A 16,043-nucleotide genomic window follows, 5' to 3' on the forward strand; every position below is an offset into this window, starting at 1 on the left:
ACCCACAGGTAATGCCATGTAATTAACCACAATTTCACACTGCAATGTGGTTTATGCATTGCCAGGTAATGGGAAATACAGACCAGATGTTGGCACCCTTGGAAATGATGGGATTTTTTGTATACTAACACCAATGAACTTGTCAGTCCACACCTGAGAGCAAGTGTCAACATGCAGACCACACTGGTTTCTACTTAAGTGAACATCAGACAAAAACCAATAGACCAATGTGAAGTTGGTGAAATGTCAAACTTTCACTGCAGTTGAATTGGTGCCTGTTCTGTCTTAAACCCATTTATGCCTAGCGTCTAGAAAAAAGGCCTTGGCAAACAGCGTAGACGCAGATGAGACGCCGCATGATGCGGCGTCTCATCAGTGTCTAGGCTGTTTGCTGAAAGAAATTTCGGTAAGAAATATTATAAATTTAAAAATTAATAAACTAGACATCCCTAATTTTGGAAATAAATTAATCCAATTTAGAAGGATGGGAGAGTCCACTAAGCATAAATGGGTTAATATGTATAGTGACAGCTGAGCAATCAGGCAAGAAAACTTTTTAATTTTTTTCAGTAATGTATGAAACATGTGCTACACATGCAGTCATCTGGGATCAATATTTTTTTCAAATAAAAACAAAAACAGCTTTTCCAACACACCTGAGTTTAAAAGCCTTGAACTCAATTATTTTAACCCTTTACCACTCAGCTAGGCACTTTGACAAGTTTGTAGTACATATGACAATTAAATTAAATTCAATACTGTTCTTGATTCAAGTTTTAAAGCCCTCATTACGAACCATAAGATACTGATGAGCTGAAACAGCAAAGAACCTGAAATGCGAGTTACTCGCAGGTTGTTCTGAATTTATGCTGTTTGCATATAGCCATTTTTCACTTTGCTTCTAAGTAGGAAAGGGTTAAATGATCTGTCTTTTGCAGACCAAAAAATAAATCAAGAAACTTTGAATGGTTATCTTTTTGTTGGTGTCATAATATATTGTGGAATATATTTTTTTGTTCATGCAAAAAAGATATATTTTACCCAGAAATACTAAAAAAGCCATAGGTTACCAGATCTTGAACCAATAAATAAAGATTTTTTTGAAGCCAACTGCTCAGCATTATCTTTTATCCAACTGATTTTCCCTCCAAGTGTTACCTGTTGGCTCAGAAAGCATATACCCGTGGGAAAACAAAAGTTCTATCCTGGTGGATGCAATCGAGAATTTCTCTCCAGGTATTTCTGATTTCCTCACAAGATGCCTTATATAATCCCCTCAACATCACTTTATTTTATCTCTAGTTTTGTAATGAAACTCTTGAAATTTTGGAGATTTGGAATCTGTGGCAAATGCATCACAATTAGCCTTGAGCAGGTGTTAAAAAAAGAAGATCCATGGGAAAAATCTTGACGTCCTTTCCCTATGTTGTTTGAAGCTATTAATCCTTTGAATGTTTATACTTAGTACATTACTTGTTATGTTTAGAAGTGATTGGCATATTTTGTGCATATAACACTTTCATTATTGCTTTAACAAATTCATAAACAAGCCACTTACAATTTTTAAATGTGTTCTTATCCATATTAAGCAATTAACAAATTGTTCCATCCATACATAATTCTCTGCACATGAATCTTCAAAAGATCTGACATAATGCAAAGACTGGCCACTCACTAATATTAAAGAAAAGTAAATTATTCCGCTGGTATACGATTTAAACGCTCCAACAAAAAAAAAAATAGTATACTTATATTCCATTTTTTCATGCAGATATCTGATGTATTCATATGATTTCAATATATATTTTAGAAGTTGCATCATGTTCAACTCGAAAATAAATCATACAAAATCATGGTCAAAGTAATGTTGGAAATATTTACAATGTTTGTTTTAAAATGTCATAACTTATTCTGCCAAACATTCTAGAGTCAAATATTCTAGTGTTTTTCCTAGGCCATTTTAGCGTGGCGAAAAGTCACGCCACCCTCCCGGATCGCCACGCTGCCCTTTTCAAAGGCAAATTTCGCCACGCGCCCTTCTTTTCAAAGGCAAATTCGCCATGCGCCCTTATCGATAACATCTTTATTGCCTTACGATCTAACTTGGTCCGCAAAATCAGCGTATGTGATTGTCTGTGACGCTCCGACTGTGCTTGATTTACTCGAGAGACGTCAACGTCTAATCGACTATATTATTTGAGCACATTTAATCTATTACAGTGCTCGATTTATAGCTAGACTGCTCCAAAGCTGTGAATTAGTCATGCGTGAATAACCCCGTGTCAGTATCATTCGATAATGCCGGAGGCTATGTTATACCAAGCGCACTTTTCGGTCGGCAATGGGTACTCCTCCACAATAAAATCGTTACTTCAGAGACTTTTGATGAAAAACTCGATGTTATTCTCGTGGCAATTGTGCATTGCATGCATTATTCAGTTATATCAAAACATATATTTTTATGTATAATTACATTTAAAAACACAAACAATTTTATTCTTTATCGCTATCGTCTTTAAGATAATTAGATCTAATTATTGAAATAATTACTGAGACGTATACTAACTTAACAAAATGCGAATCGCGTATACGATTTAACGTTGCTATGCGCACCTGTTGCTTACATCATTTGACATTTTAACAACATGGCGTACTATACAGAATTAAATTGTGACTCTGCAAAAATGGCAAATAACGTCGTTAACGATCGAATTAACGAAGGAGATTATACATTAAGAAGGAATTAATGAAATGTCTGTGATAATCAACGATGCATAAAAATGTTTTAGATAGCAACAAAATTATTTATTTATTTGTAATCTACTCGGTGGATGTATGTCACGGAAACGAGTGTTTGCATATTGTTAGCGATCAATTTACTCACAATGTTATTTTAAACATCTGGCAAGATTATTGTTAAAAAAATGGGATAAGACAAACATGGTTTCATTTATATGTTAGTGGATCTGTGTATAATCAGATTCATATGCATATATTGCTTTATTATGTTTGTCGTGCTGTACAGTTTATTGAAACAGCATGGAACTTAAATGTACATTGCAAGGTAAATATATTTATATAAATCAAATACATAAATTACCATTAAATGTGATTGTTTATATGTTATTTTTTCCACAACTGCTTCTGATGCGATTACATGTTTCCCCGTAATTCAGGTATTCAGGGAACGTTTTTGCCCTTTTTTGCCTAAACTGTGCGCTAAAATGCCCTTTTTGAAAGTAATGCGCCATGCCCCTTTGGCCTCCTGGGAAAAACACTATATTCTACATATTTTCCACAATCTATTGAACATTTGTAAAGACATAAAACAAAGTAATAAGATTTTATTTTAAGTTTGATAGCAATAGCTTGGGTGGAAAGTTTGGACTGTCCTTCAAAAATAAAGTCTTTTTGGGTTGGGTGGGGGGGTTGAAAGGGGGGTTTAATGTGGAGTGTGGTCATTTATAAGACGATCTTTCAAAAATAAAAATAGGAAAAAAAAAATTGGGGGGGGGGGAGGAGCTGGGAGGGGGTAGGGGGGGGGGGGGGGGGTTGAGAGGGGGGTATAATGTGGGGTGTGGTCATTTATTAGATGATATTTCAAAAATAAAACAAGAGCACAGACCGCTCATCTATTTTGTTTTTAAAGGTGAAGGGACTCTCATTTTCAATCACAAAGGAGGGAGGGATGGAGTGAAGAGGGGTGTATAGTGGGGGGGTGGGGGTATTCTTTGGTGCGACGGTTGGACGGTATTTCAAACATAAATAATAAAAATAAAAATTTGTGTTTTTTAACCGTTTCAAAAAAACCAATTTGGGGGGGTGGGGAGGGGGGGGGGGTATAGTATAGTGTGAGCATGCGGTGGTCATTTGTGAGATGATCTTAAAAAAAAAAAAATTAGGGGGGGGGGGTGATTCGGGGGGAGGGGGGAGGGCATGGGGGATGGTTTGGGTGGAGTCTATTGTGGTATGTCAGGTAAGAGTAGTTTTGTCAAAGTATCAATCAAATCTAATCATAAATAAAGAAGTTATGGTATTTTTAGCAAAATTTAATAATTTGACCTTGAGAGTCAAGGTCATTCAAAGGTCAAGGTAAAATTCAACTTGCCAGGTACAGTAACCTCATGAAAGCATGAAAGTATTTGAAGTTTGAAAGCAATAGCCTTGATACTTTAGAAGTAAAGTGGATCGAAACACAAAATTTAACCATATATTCAAAGTTACTTAGTCAAAAAAGGGCCATAATTCCGTAAAAATGACAACCAGAGTTAAGCAACTTGTCCTTTTATGCATATTCTAAGTGAAAAAAGGGCCATAATTCTTACAAAATGCTTGATACAGTTATCTGCTCTTGTTTATTGGTTAGGGTCATGTTGGTAAAGAAGTACGCAAAATATTAAAGCAATATGTCAAGGGACATAAGTAATATTTGGGGTAGTACGAAAACTTTAACATTTGCACGCTCACGCTCATGCTAACGCTCACGCTAACGCCGACACCAGGGTGAGTAGGATTGCTCCACTATATACATTTCATATATATTAGTCGAGCTAAAAATTGTGAATTTTTTACTAAATGGTGAAATGTGCCAGCTCTGATATTTGTTATGTTTTAGACAAACTGGCAGAGTTAGCTAAACAAATAATTCTTTCACAATTGCTTCAAGAGCCAAAAAACTTATTAAAAACTTTCAAATAAATTCCGAAGCAATACATGTAGCAAGCAAATAACAGTGCAATCATCTACAACCTATGTCTGCAGACAGAAAATCAAATGAATGAATACTTGTTTATTTGAGACTTATTCACAAGTCAGTGAAAGTGCATCTGCACAGAGTCGCACATCATAACAGTGCTCCAGCTAGGATTTAAAAAGGGCAGGGTGGCTTTTTTGCCAAAAGGGCACTTTCAACGAATAGAATTTTGTCAAAAGTGCACTTTCGAGTGAGCCAGCTTGTCTGGAATGCTTCCACATGCATTTTAATTTATATGTTATTAATAATTGTTAGAATATATTATTCCCATTATTATTAAACCATTTAAATATAATGTCTACAAAATGAAATAAATTAGTTACTTGTATTTTTTTTTTGGGGGGGGGGGGGCAGGGCGGAGGTTCAGGAGGGCAGGGCGGAGGTTCGGGAGTGCAGGGCGGGGCGCCCTCAAATTTAGGCCTAGCTGGAGCACTGTCATAATTAGTTGTTCCAACATTTTAGCTGGCTCATGAATGTGGGAATACCATCAATGTCTCTGCATATATATATTTATATATATATATATATATATATATATATATATATATATATATATATATATATATATATATATATATACAGTGAAACATTTCTAAACTAACCAGAAATTAAACAAAAAGAATTGTGTTTCTGGCAAGTATATATTTCCAATTTTGCTGAAATTTCAGAATAAAATATCAGTGTTTTTTTTCCACCATTTTGGGAATGGGGCCAGGTCTCTTTGGATTGGGAAAATTTGCGGCTTATTGACTAAAATTGAGAAATTGTTGTTGTTTCGCTAAAAAATGTTTCAAACTTGAGAAAACAAGTGTTTTCAGTATTATATTTACTAAGGTTGAATTTATATGGATGTGAGATGAACAAAATATTGAGATCTAAAAAAAATTATACATATTTATTTTTTAAGAAACCTTCAAATGGGAATTTTTAGCTCCCATTTGGGAAAAATATATAATTTTGTTCCATTGGGAATGGGGCCCATTACCGGACCCAGTTTTGAAAGAAAAAAAACAAACACTGAATATACCTGATACATATCTAATAGGTATGTGCATTTCCATGGCTTTCAAGCCTTGCTCTGGGAAAACAGGGCTTAATGCATGTACATAAAGTGTCATCCTAGATTAGTCTATACAGTCTGCACAGGCTAATAAGGGAACACACTTTCGGCCTTAACTGGATTTTACTTTCAGTTAAAGCTGAAAGTGTAGTCCCTGTTTAGCCTGTGCAGATCCCTGATAAGGATGTGCAAACTGCACAGACTAATCTGGTGCAACACTGAACGCACAAGTATTTAAACCCATTTTCAAAGAGCTCGCATCATATAAATGTTAAAAGTGTAACTGGTATAACTTGACCTCGTCACAGTAGTGGAGAAAACCCATCAAGGCTGCATGTCATGATATGTTGTAGCTACTAAATATCATGATACTACACAATAGCATTTGCACATGCACAGTTTCATACCATAAGGAACGTTGCATGAAAGATTGAATGTTGCACCTTGAAAAGCGACGGAGTACTTCATCAGACAAGTTTGTGTTATTAGACAGACGGATGGCCTTCCATGGTAAACCCAGTATTACCAACTTCACTTTTTTGTGGTGGATAATAAGAGCGTACAATTGCAGGTGTTAATATATCTGCAACCAGATAACATGCTTCTTTTCACAAATGTGACTTATGTTGCTGAAATTCTATTTGTGTGTTTTCCATACTGAAATTGTTCTAATGTTTTACATAGCAACTGTATCCAAGCTAACACTAATGCAAAGAAAGAAAATGCATAGCTGTTTTGATAACAATCAACAATTAGGCTTTGGATTTCACAATAGTTTAAAGAGCCTTTAACATAAGTTCAAAGGAGAAGATATTAACCTAAGTTTTACAAAGATGTTGCATACAGCAGTAAAGTAAAATAGTCCTACTATATCATATTAACAAGCACCTGTTACAAAAATCAAAGCACTGACTAACCATAAACAAAGTTGCCAAAGGCTAATATTTCCTAATTTCTTTTCACTCTGAGCAAAAATTAGATCACAGATGCGAGCAAGCGAGTGATATTTGAACATCTGCGGGGCACTGATGTAGACTTCAGTAAATAGAAGTTTTGATAATCCTGTCTATTTTAATATTTTTACCATTACCTCCCTGGCTTAGCAACCAGAAGGTCATGGGTTCGATCCCCACTGTGGGATCATTATTTAGATCTCCCAGAGAGACACTAAGAACCGGTCCTACTCAGGAAACAGATCTGAAAGTATTTCTATTAACCTTAGGCTTTTGATGCTTAAAAAAAATAGGTTTAAACTAAACTTTATTTACCACGCCATCCCTGAACAACACCTCTTTCATCACTGGCAACTGTTTGGTACTTTATTATGCAATATATGATCCAATTAACATGCGCGGGGAGGGGGGGGGGGGGGTGATTGAGACTTGGGGGAGAGGGAGGGGCGGTTGAGACTTTAGCAAATATTTGGTAAATATTTATTTGATATCCTGTCTATGTTTACCATGCCCTCCCTGACCAAGACCTCTTTCATGATGGGCGACTTGCTGGGTGTCTTCTTAGTCTTCCAGTAGCTACGTATGTCTCCATTGCCAGACCCCTGCCTGTCATCAGGATCTCTTGTAGGTCTGGCATTCCTGTTGGGATGTTTCACAGCAACATTTTCTTTGTCATCCTGGTCCTGGAAACATCTTTGGGCTGCAAGCAAAAAGTGAAGAATGTTTTTTTTTATTACTGAGTCATATTGTGTAAATTATCTGCCAACGTGTTTGTACTAATGAGCCCCTATACAGCTGAACAGGGTTATTCCTGCCCCCCTAATAACCAAACAATTCATAGACTTAAGTATAAAAAATAGACTTCAATGTGTGTTTTCGTTCAAAATCAAGTCCAGTATTCAGCCCCATTCCCAATGCAATTTACTGCTGGACAGGGTTATTTCTGCGCCCGTATTCACCAACCCATTCTTAGACTGAAGTATAAAAAATACACTTCAAACAAATAAAAGAACAATTAGAACCTTCAAGTTTTAAGATTATTTTATAATCTTACTTAGTTCTAAAAATTGGTTGTTGAATATGGGCCCTGAGGCATTATTAAACATCCTACACATATCTAAGTATGCTAGTGACGATGTGTGAAGAACAGGGTTGGCATATTGACCGGTCAATTGAGTATTGACCGGGCCGGCGGTCAATACCCGGTTAAAACCGGTCAATACTGGTCATTACTGGTCTTTACTGGTCAATACTGGCCGATTGAAAATTGTAGCATTTAAACATTACAAAGGAGCCATTTTATATTAAATCAATAATTATTCTGTAATTGATAAACTTTTTTCTGAGTTATTTATTGTAAAAAAATCTTTAAAGCTGTAAAAAGTTACTTCTTTATTATTTATGGAAACAGCCTCACATAAATAAGGACTAAGGCAATATCTTTATCTCAGTGTATTACATCTGTTACTAAAGTATTATTACTATTGTAGGTACCATAGCATTTCACTTATCTATTGATATATCTATTTGATAAGCAGATGGACAAACAGAACTCTTGTGTATTCTAGGGTTATAAATCTAGCCTCTTAGTTGGTAATAAAATGCATGCAGTGTAATGTCTCTGATATTGACAATTAAGCAAATCTGCCCTTAGGCTATTTCATATCACTCACACAAGAAGATTACATTGTACTTGCTATTATTTAATAGTTACTTCTAACTTGTTTCCTTTCTGTATTAAGAGGTGTTTTTTCCCTTTCATATTAAAAAGTTCAATTGGTATTCAAATGAATAAACAATCAAAGTTCTTGATTTTGCCAACAAATAATGTTTTCCAATTGTGGGTCTACTCTTCTTTTCACTTATTTTTTTCTTTTAATAATTATTTCTTATTATGTTTTTTTATTCTTATATCAATAAAAATTAAAGTTTTTTTTCACTATTTTGTTTAAAAATGATTTAAAGAAATCAATGCAAAAATACATGAAAAGTAAGGATTGTGTCAAAAAGGTGCCATTTAAGGCCTATTATCAGTTTTGGCTGCCCCAACCTGTACAGGTGAGAAGACTGTTAGAAGACTGTGGGGACAGTGGGGTATGAGGAACAACTCATACACAGTAATTGACAGGTTCTTGTTGAATCAAGCACATAATTATATGAGCATCATAATTCATTAGAATTGAAAAAAAAATTCAATCAACCAGAAAATTCAAATTGACCAACTTTGACTTATTTGCAAAATTTTGAGAGATTGGCCTAAAAATTGCATGAACAGGTATAAAATAGTGGGTATTAATAGCTTAAGACATTATTGGCAACATGTCTGTTTAATTTATATTATCAATATTGTCTAATTAGGCATGGAATATAAATTAAAATTGGGGGTAAAGTTCAATCGACCAGTATTGACCAGTAATGACCACTTCGGGAGTATTGACCGGGGCGGTTTTAACCGGTAAAAACCGCCGGTTAAAACCGGGGGCGGTCGATTGGTGCCAACCCTGGTGAAGAAGTATAATTGCAAAGCATCCACCCCAATCATTTGTAAATTCCACTAGTTCTTTACATTTTCTTTCAATCTTTCACAATTTCTTTTTTTAAGAACATATCAATCATAAATATGATTGTTGTGAGCTAAAATCTCAGTTGTAATAGCTATTTGTTAAAGTTTACAGTTTTTGATAATTTACATAAATCTCTCACATCTACACTTCATGGTGATGACTTATTTTCAAATACATTTTTATCACTTGACAAATGTGAACATATTTCTCTCAACAAGTTCATGACTTTTTTATGCGGACCGACCAACACAGTGTCAGTGACTCGCGGACTGACCAACACAGTGTCAGTGGCTCGCTGACTGACCAACACAGTGTCAGTGACTCGTTGACCGACCAACACAGTGTCAGTGACCCGCGGACCGACCAACACAGTGTCAGCGACTCGCAGACTGACCAACAGTGTCAGTGACTCGCAGACCGACCAACACAGTGTCAGTGACTCACTGACCGACCAAAACAGTGTCAGTGACTTGCGGACCGACCAACACAGTGTCAGTGACTCGCAGACTGACCAACACAGTATCAGTGACTCGCGGACTGACCGGCAGTGTCAGTGACTCGCGGACTGACCAACACAGTGTCAGTGACTCGCGGACTGACCAACAGTGTCAGTGACTCGCGGACCGACCAACACAGTGTCAGTGACTCGCAGACTGACCAACACAGTGTCAGTGACTCACGGATCGACTAACACAGTGTCAGTGACTCGCGGACCGACCAACACAGTGTCAGTGACTTGCGGACCAACCAACACAGTGTCAGTGACTCCCGGACCAACCAACACAGTGTCAGTGACTCGCGGACTGACCCACACAGTGTCAGTGACTTGCTGACCGACCAACAGTGTCAGTGACTCGCGGACTGACCAACACATTGTCAGTGACTAGCGGACTGACCAACACAGTGTCAGTGACTCGTGGACTGACCAACACAGTGTCAGTGACTTGCGGACAGACCAACACAGTGTCAGTGACTCGCGGACCGACCAACACAGTGTCAGTGACTCTCATATACCTCCCCTCAAGCTTTGTTTACAGGGGGTAAAAATACCAATTTGTAATATTTGAAAAACTATAATATATGCACTCAGGATCAACCCTTCTTTTTTTGTTCTGACTTGTGCAGATTTACAACGATAATTATGTTCTTTGTAGATAAACAACAAGAAAGAGTCATATTAGAATTGCCTATTTAAAAATGGGCAGAAAAAAAAACTATCAAACCTTTATGCACCTTAGAATATTTAATTTTATAAACAGTAAATTTAAAATTAATTTCTTTTTGTTTTTATTTTAATCAAACTTAATAATTATGTGTTATTTTGTGTTAAAATGATTTTTTTTTAAATAATCAAATTTCTAAAAAACAACAAAAGTATACAAAAATACATGTAACTTAAACATGTATACACAAAATTTAAGCTTAATTGAATTTTTCTTAATTAAATTTCAATCCCAATGAATGTTGCACATGATATTATCCCCATGGGGACAAACCAACATTACCAGATGAAGTATTGCTGCCGGAAATGTACTCTTCAGACACTTTGCAAGACCTTCTTTAAGATAATACATACTCTTTGACTAAAGAGTGTCTCTATTTTTCTGTCAAGAAACAACAACATTGGAATGCAATTGCTTAATGTACATCTGTTTTATTACAAAGGAAATAAGTTCACTTTAAAGGAATGTTAATTACTCATTCAGAGCTCCAGATAAGGTTTTTTGAAATTCTTAACGTTACTACAAGATTTTCAAAAAGAATTCTTAACTCTGAAATTTTATTCTTAACGTTACTACTAAGTTTTGGAAAATAATTCTTAACTTTTCTAAATGTCCTAAAAATAAATAATAATGGTTATTTTCATGCAAAAAATCCAAATAAACATACTAGCAACTTTATTTATACGAGTTCAGCAGTGTCTATTCAGTATTATACAATTTTATTTTTCAAATACCTTCATATGCCCAAACTGTGCTTACATCGCATGCCTTCGATGAATTTTTACATATTTCACAATAAAAACGGGTCTCCCCTTCAAACTTTTCAACAATTAGCAATGGGAATTGTTCCTTCCACTTGTTCAATGTTTTTTTTTGGTTAAGTTTGGACCCGTCGTGTGGCGTTTTCTTTATTTTTTCAGACTGTGTCGGCAACTGAACATACAACATTGTATAAGATCTTTTCTGTAATGTCTTTCTTAACATTCAACTTCGGCTCACTTTGCGTACAATATGTTAAAAGCGTGTTTTTGCACGCTTTGCAGTTTTTTAAGACCCTCTCTGGGCGCCGCAATTGTTTTTTGACAGATAGACTGTACACGCCGCTTTTATTGGAAAAAAATGCGCTTTGTTAAACAAACCCGATAACCATTCTATATAAGCACCAAAAAGATCTTTAATACACGAAAAGAACTCAATAAAAATCGATACGAACTGATGTTAAAATAATATTCGTAACTCGATTTTGTAATTCTTAATGGTACGACAAGATTTAAAAATAAATACATAACGGACTTGAAAATAATTCGTAATTACGAAAATACGACCCTTATCTGGAGCTCTGCTCATTAGCATAGGGAAATTAATTGCTATATTTCAAAGTATTATTAGTACCACAATGCTTTTATCTCCAGGCAAATGATAGAAAGAGAAATCATGTTCAATCCAAAGACTTATGGTCAACCCAAAAATGATATAATGCGAAAAAATACTTTAACAAAAACATACCTAATTAGCAACCCCTATTAGTCATTACGTTTTCCAAAGGGGGCATGTAATTGATAATTGACCATGTGAAACTGTTTATTAAATCAACTGAGAGGGGTGTCAATTGTCCAACAAGGGCTGTTTGTAAAACATGCATGCCCCCCATATGGGTTCTCAGTTGTAGTGAAAGCCATTTTGTAAATATGTTTTTTGTCACTGTGACCATGACCTTTGACCTAGTGACCTGAAAATCAATAGGGGTCATCTGCGAGTCATGATCAATGTACCTATGAAGTTTCATGATCCTAGCCATAAGCTTTCTTGAGTTATCATTGGGACACCATTTTACTATTTTGGGTCAATGTGACCTTCACCTTTGACCTAGTGACCTCAAAATCAATAGGGGTCATCTGCCAGTCATGATCAATGTACCTATCAAGTTTCATGATCCTAGGCATATGCGTTCTTCAGTTATCATCCGGAAACCATTTTACTATTTCGGGTCACCGTGACCTTGACCTTTGACCGAGTGACCTCAAAATCAATAGGGGTCATCTGCGAGTCATGATCAATCTACCTATCAAGTTTCATGATCCTAAGCATAAGCATTCTTGAGTTATCATCCAGAAACCACCTGGTGGACGGACCGACGGACCGAGATGTGCAAAGCAATATACCCCCTCTTCTTCGAAGGGGGGTATACAAATTGAAATCCAGAAAATTAAGCCGTGAGTCTGGGTCCTAAGGATGAAGGGCAGATGCTTATCCTTTGACTGCAGAAAATGAAAACCAGTAACCAGTAACACAGCAAATATGCAATTAATATATAATTTGGTTAACATATTGTTTAAAATATGCTATAATAGCCATTTGCAGTGCTTTACTTTGTTAATAGATAATTTAAAATTTCAAGATGGCGGACATTGGCTATAACAATATTCGTTCTCACAGGTTATCAAATGATCGCGCACTCAAACAAATTTGTCCCAACCCCCACCCAACCCCACCCGCCTTAAAAAACCTCATCTGATTTACATTTAGCTCAAAATCGACCAAAAACAGCTCAAATTCAGATTTCCGGAATAATCCCGAAAAATTGACACCCCTGACTGATCAACCAATCAAATGCTGTTTATCTGCGCAACAAGGTCTAACAACCAAGAGTGTCTGAATAAGTGTTTAATGTAAGGAAACCTAGTGGATGTAGCAACAGTTTATTTGGCGACTGGTATATTTCAGTCCAGATTCTTCCACAGGATTTTTTCTGAAGCCACAGCCAAATAAGGGCAGGCTTAAGGAGGGGTCTCCATTGCTAGTTAATATAATTTCTGTATTTTCCTTTTAACTGGTCAGCATTTTCTTCATGTAAGCTCTCTATCCAAATATATAAGTTTATGTAATTCAATAACTTTTTCTTTTGCAAGTAAGATCAACAGAATTGATGTGTCTATATGAAATAACGCACAATATGTCTATTGTTATTATTACTTTAAAATCAAACAATGCTAGTTACACAAGACACTATTTTACAGAAATTCTCTCAGAATCATAACCATAAGTTTACAAGTGTACAGTTGTGTGCAACATTTTTGACAATATATATATGTACATAACTGAGTATATTATTGTTATAACTGTCAACCACAGTTATCTTTCTTGCAACCAGTCATTAAGGTCTTAAGTTCCAACGAGGACATTACGCCCTTATATTGGAATGGTCATTTTTGCCAACATTTGCAATAACTTTGGAATATTATTCCTAGTTTGTTTGATCACTTTTTATTTGACACACTCTTTCATTAACGTTTGACTTATACTTATAACCTGATTACAATACAGTTTAAAGCCACATTAATACTCAAAATCAACAAATAATTTGTAAAATATTTCGCAAAATAAAGTTAACCAATTAAAAATCTGTGTTCCTTATAGCAATAGCCATAATTTCAACGCTAGATGTCACTGTGGTATGGTAATAATGATTTAACGAGATACAAAATGCTCGTTTTTATTTTTTGTGTCACAATATTTATTCCATGTGAATTTCCCATGACAATATCCAAACATATACGAGCAACATTGGCTTCTGGCTGCGTCAGAAGCACAACATAGTTCTCATGAGCTTCCCAAACCAATCTCGCCTTCCCTTGTAAATGTATTTTAAAATGCTTTATCTGTCCGAAAATGGGTTAGAAACAGTTCCATCTGACCCCTTTGCTTCGTTTTAACAGTCTTTGGCAATTTCAAGCGAATGAACCCATATTTCTTTCAGTTATATCTATTAGAACCAATATTTTCAAATTTTTATTTTTGTTGGAATGACTGTAAAATGTAAGTTCTTAGAAAAAAAAAGTTATTACAACTTCAGTTCATTAGACATTTCGTACCTGGCACTCTTGAAGCGGGAGTTGAAGGAGTGATGGGCAGTCGAACCCTTGCAGGTGGAGTTGTCTGGGGTGTGTTGGGTTGTCTTGGAACCCTTGCAGGTGGAGTTGTCTGGGGTGTGTTGGGTTGTCTTGGAACCCTTGCAGGTGGAGTTGTCTGGGGTGTGTTGGGTTGTCTTGGAACCCTTGATGGCGTGCCTTTGGGCGTCTTGAATAATATCATACAATATACTTAGATAATAATATACGAAAAACTACAGTATTCCTTAATTGTTTCTCTAAAACAATTACTCTAAAATTGTCATTGTTTTAACAGCAGACTTGTAACAATTAGTGCTCAAACGGGTACCCCAAAACCCGAATCCGCGGGTAAAAAAATTCCCCGGATCTGGGTAAAAGTTTCTACTAACGATACCGGTTTGGGTTGAAAGCAATGAAGTTCAAGATAACATGTTGAACGTCTGGTCAAATCATCTCTTTTAAACAAGTGAAGTGAAATAACATACTTTATCATTTTAAGCAGTGTTGTTATTACAAATAGTCATAAATTAATAGAAGCGAAGCACCAAAGGCATTGATGTCAGGTTTAATTTGTTATTCACATCCCTTTATAGCGAAGTTAAAAAACAAAACTTTTATTATAACATTTATCGACTTTGATTAAGAAACACAGTTAGAGCTTACAGTGAAAGTATGAGTAAACAAAAAAAAAGAAAGTTATTTTGGTTTCTCTCCTCAAAATGAGACAAGCTTTATTTTTGCTTGACAGGTTGTTTTTCCTATACGTGCACTTTTGATCGCTATTCCAAGTATTACTATCATTTGCTAATTATCCCCACGCTTTTTGAAAAGCGTGGGGATATTGTGGTTATCTCCGCCGTCTGTCCGTCCGTCCGTCCGTCCTGGCCACTATCTCCTCCTACACTATAAGCACTAGAACCTTGAAACTTACACACATGGTAGCTATGAGAATATGTACGACCTTGCACTATTTGGAATTTTGATCTGACCCCTGGGTCAAAAGTTATGGGGGTTAGGGTGGGGCCGGGTCAGAGATTTTCACTCATTTTTTAAATGTTATTTTACATTTACTTCTTCATTTCTACACCGATTTACTTCAAATTGATACTGATCATCTCTTATGACAATACGGTCAATCTCAACTATGCATGGCCCCGTTACCAATCCTGGGGCGCCCCGCCCACATAGACCACGTCCACCTAAAATTGCCTTTTACTATAATGTCTTCATTTCTACACCGATTCACTTCATATTGATACTGAACATCTCTTATGACAATACGGTCAATCTCAACTATGCATGGCCCCATTACCAACCCTGGGGCGCCCCGCCCACATAGACCACACCCACCCAAAATTGTCTTTTACTAAAACTTCTTCATTTCTACACCGATTCACTTCAAATTGATACTGAACATCTCTTATGACAATACGGTCAATCTCAACTATGCGTGGCCCCATTACCAACCCTGGGGCGCCCCGCCCACATAGGCCACACCCAACCAAAATTGCCTTTTACTATAATTTCTTAATTTCTACACCGATTCACTTCTAATTGATACTGGACTTCTCTTATAACAATACAGTCAATCTCAACTATG

General features: G+C 36.1%; 1 protein-coding gene across 2 annotated transcripts in view; it reads right to left on the reverse strand.

Annotated features, from left to right (window-relative positions):
• LOC127861990 (uncharacterized) overlaps positions 1–16,043 on the reverse strand; it is a 96,749-nt gene that overhangs the window by 50,599 nt on the left and 30,107 nt on the right. For both annotated transcript variants that reach the window (XM_052400826.1, XM_052400825.1), the window contains 2 exons: positions 14,426–14,630; positions 7,273–7,466 (listed from right to left, as the gene is read on the reverse strand). In XM_052400826.1, coding sequence (XP_052256786.1) covers positions 7,273–7,466; positions 14,426–14,630 — 399 coding nt within the window. The remainder of the gene's footprint in view (positions 1–7,272; positions 7,467–14,425; positions 14,631–16,043) is intronic.

The sequence above is a fragment of the Dreissena polymorpha genome, chromosome 16 (assembly GCF_020536995.1).
Source record: "Dreissena polymorpha isolate Duluth1 chromosome 16, UMN_Dpol_1.0, whole genome shotgun sequence".
NCBI lineage: Eukaryota > Metazoa > Mollusca > Bivalvia > Myida > Dreissenidae > Dreissena > Dreissena polymorpha.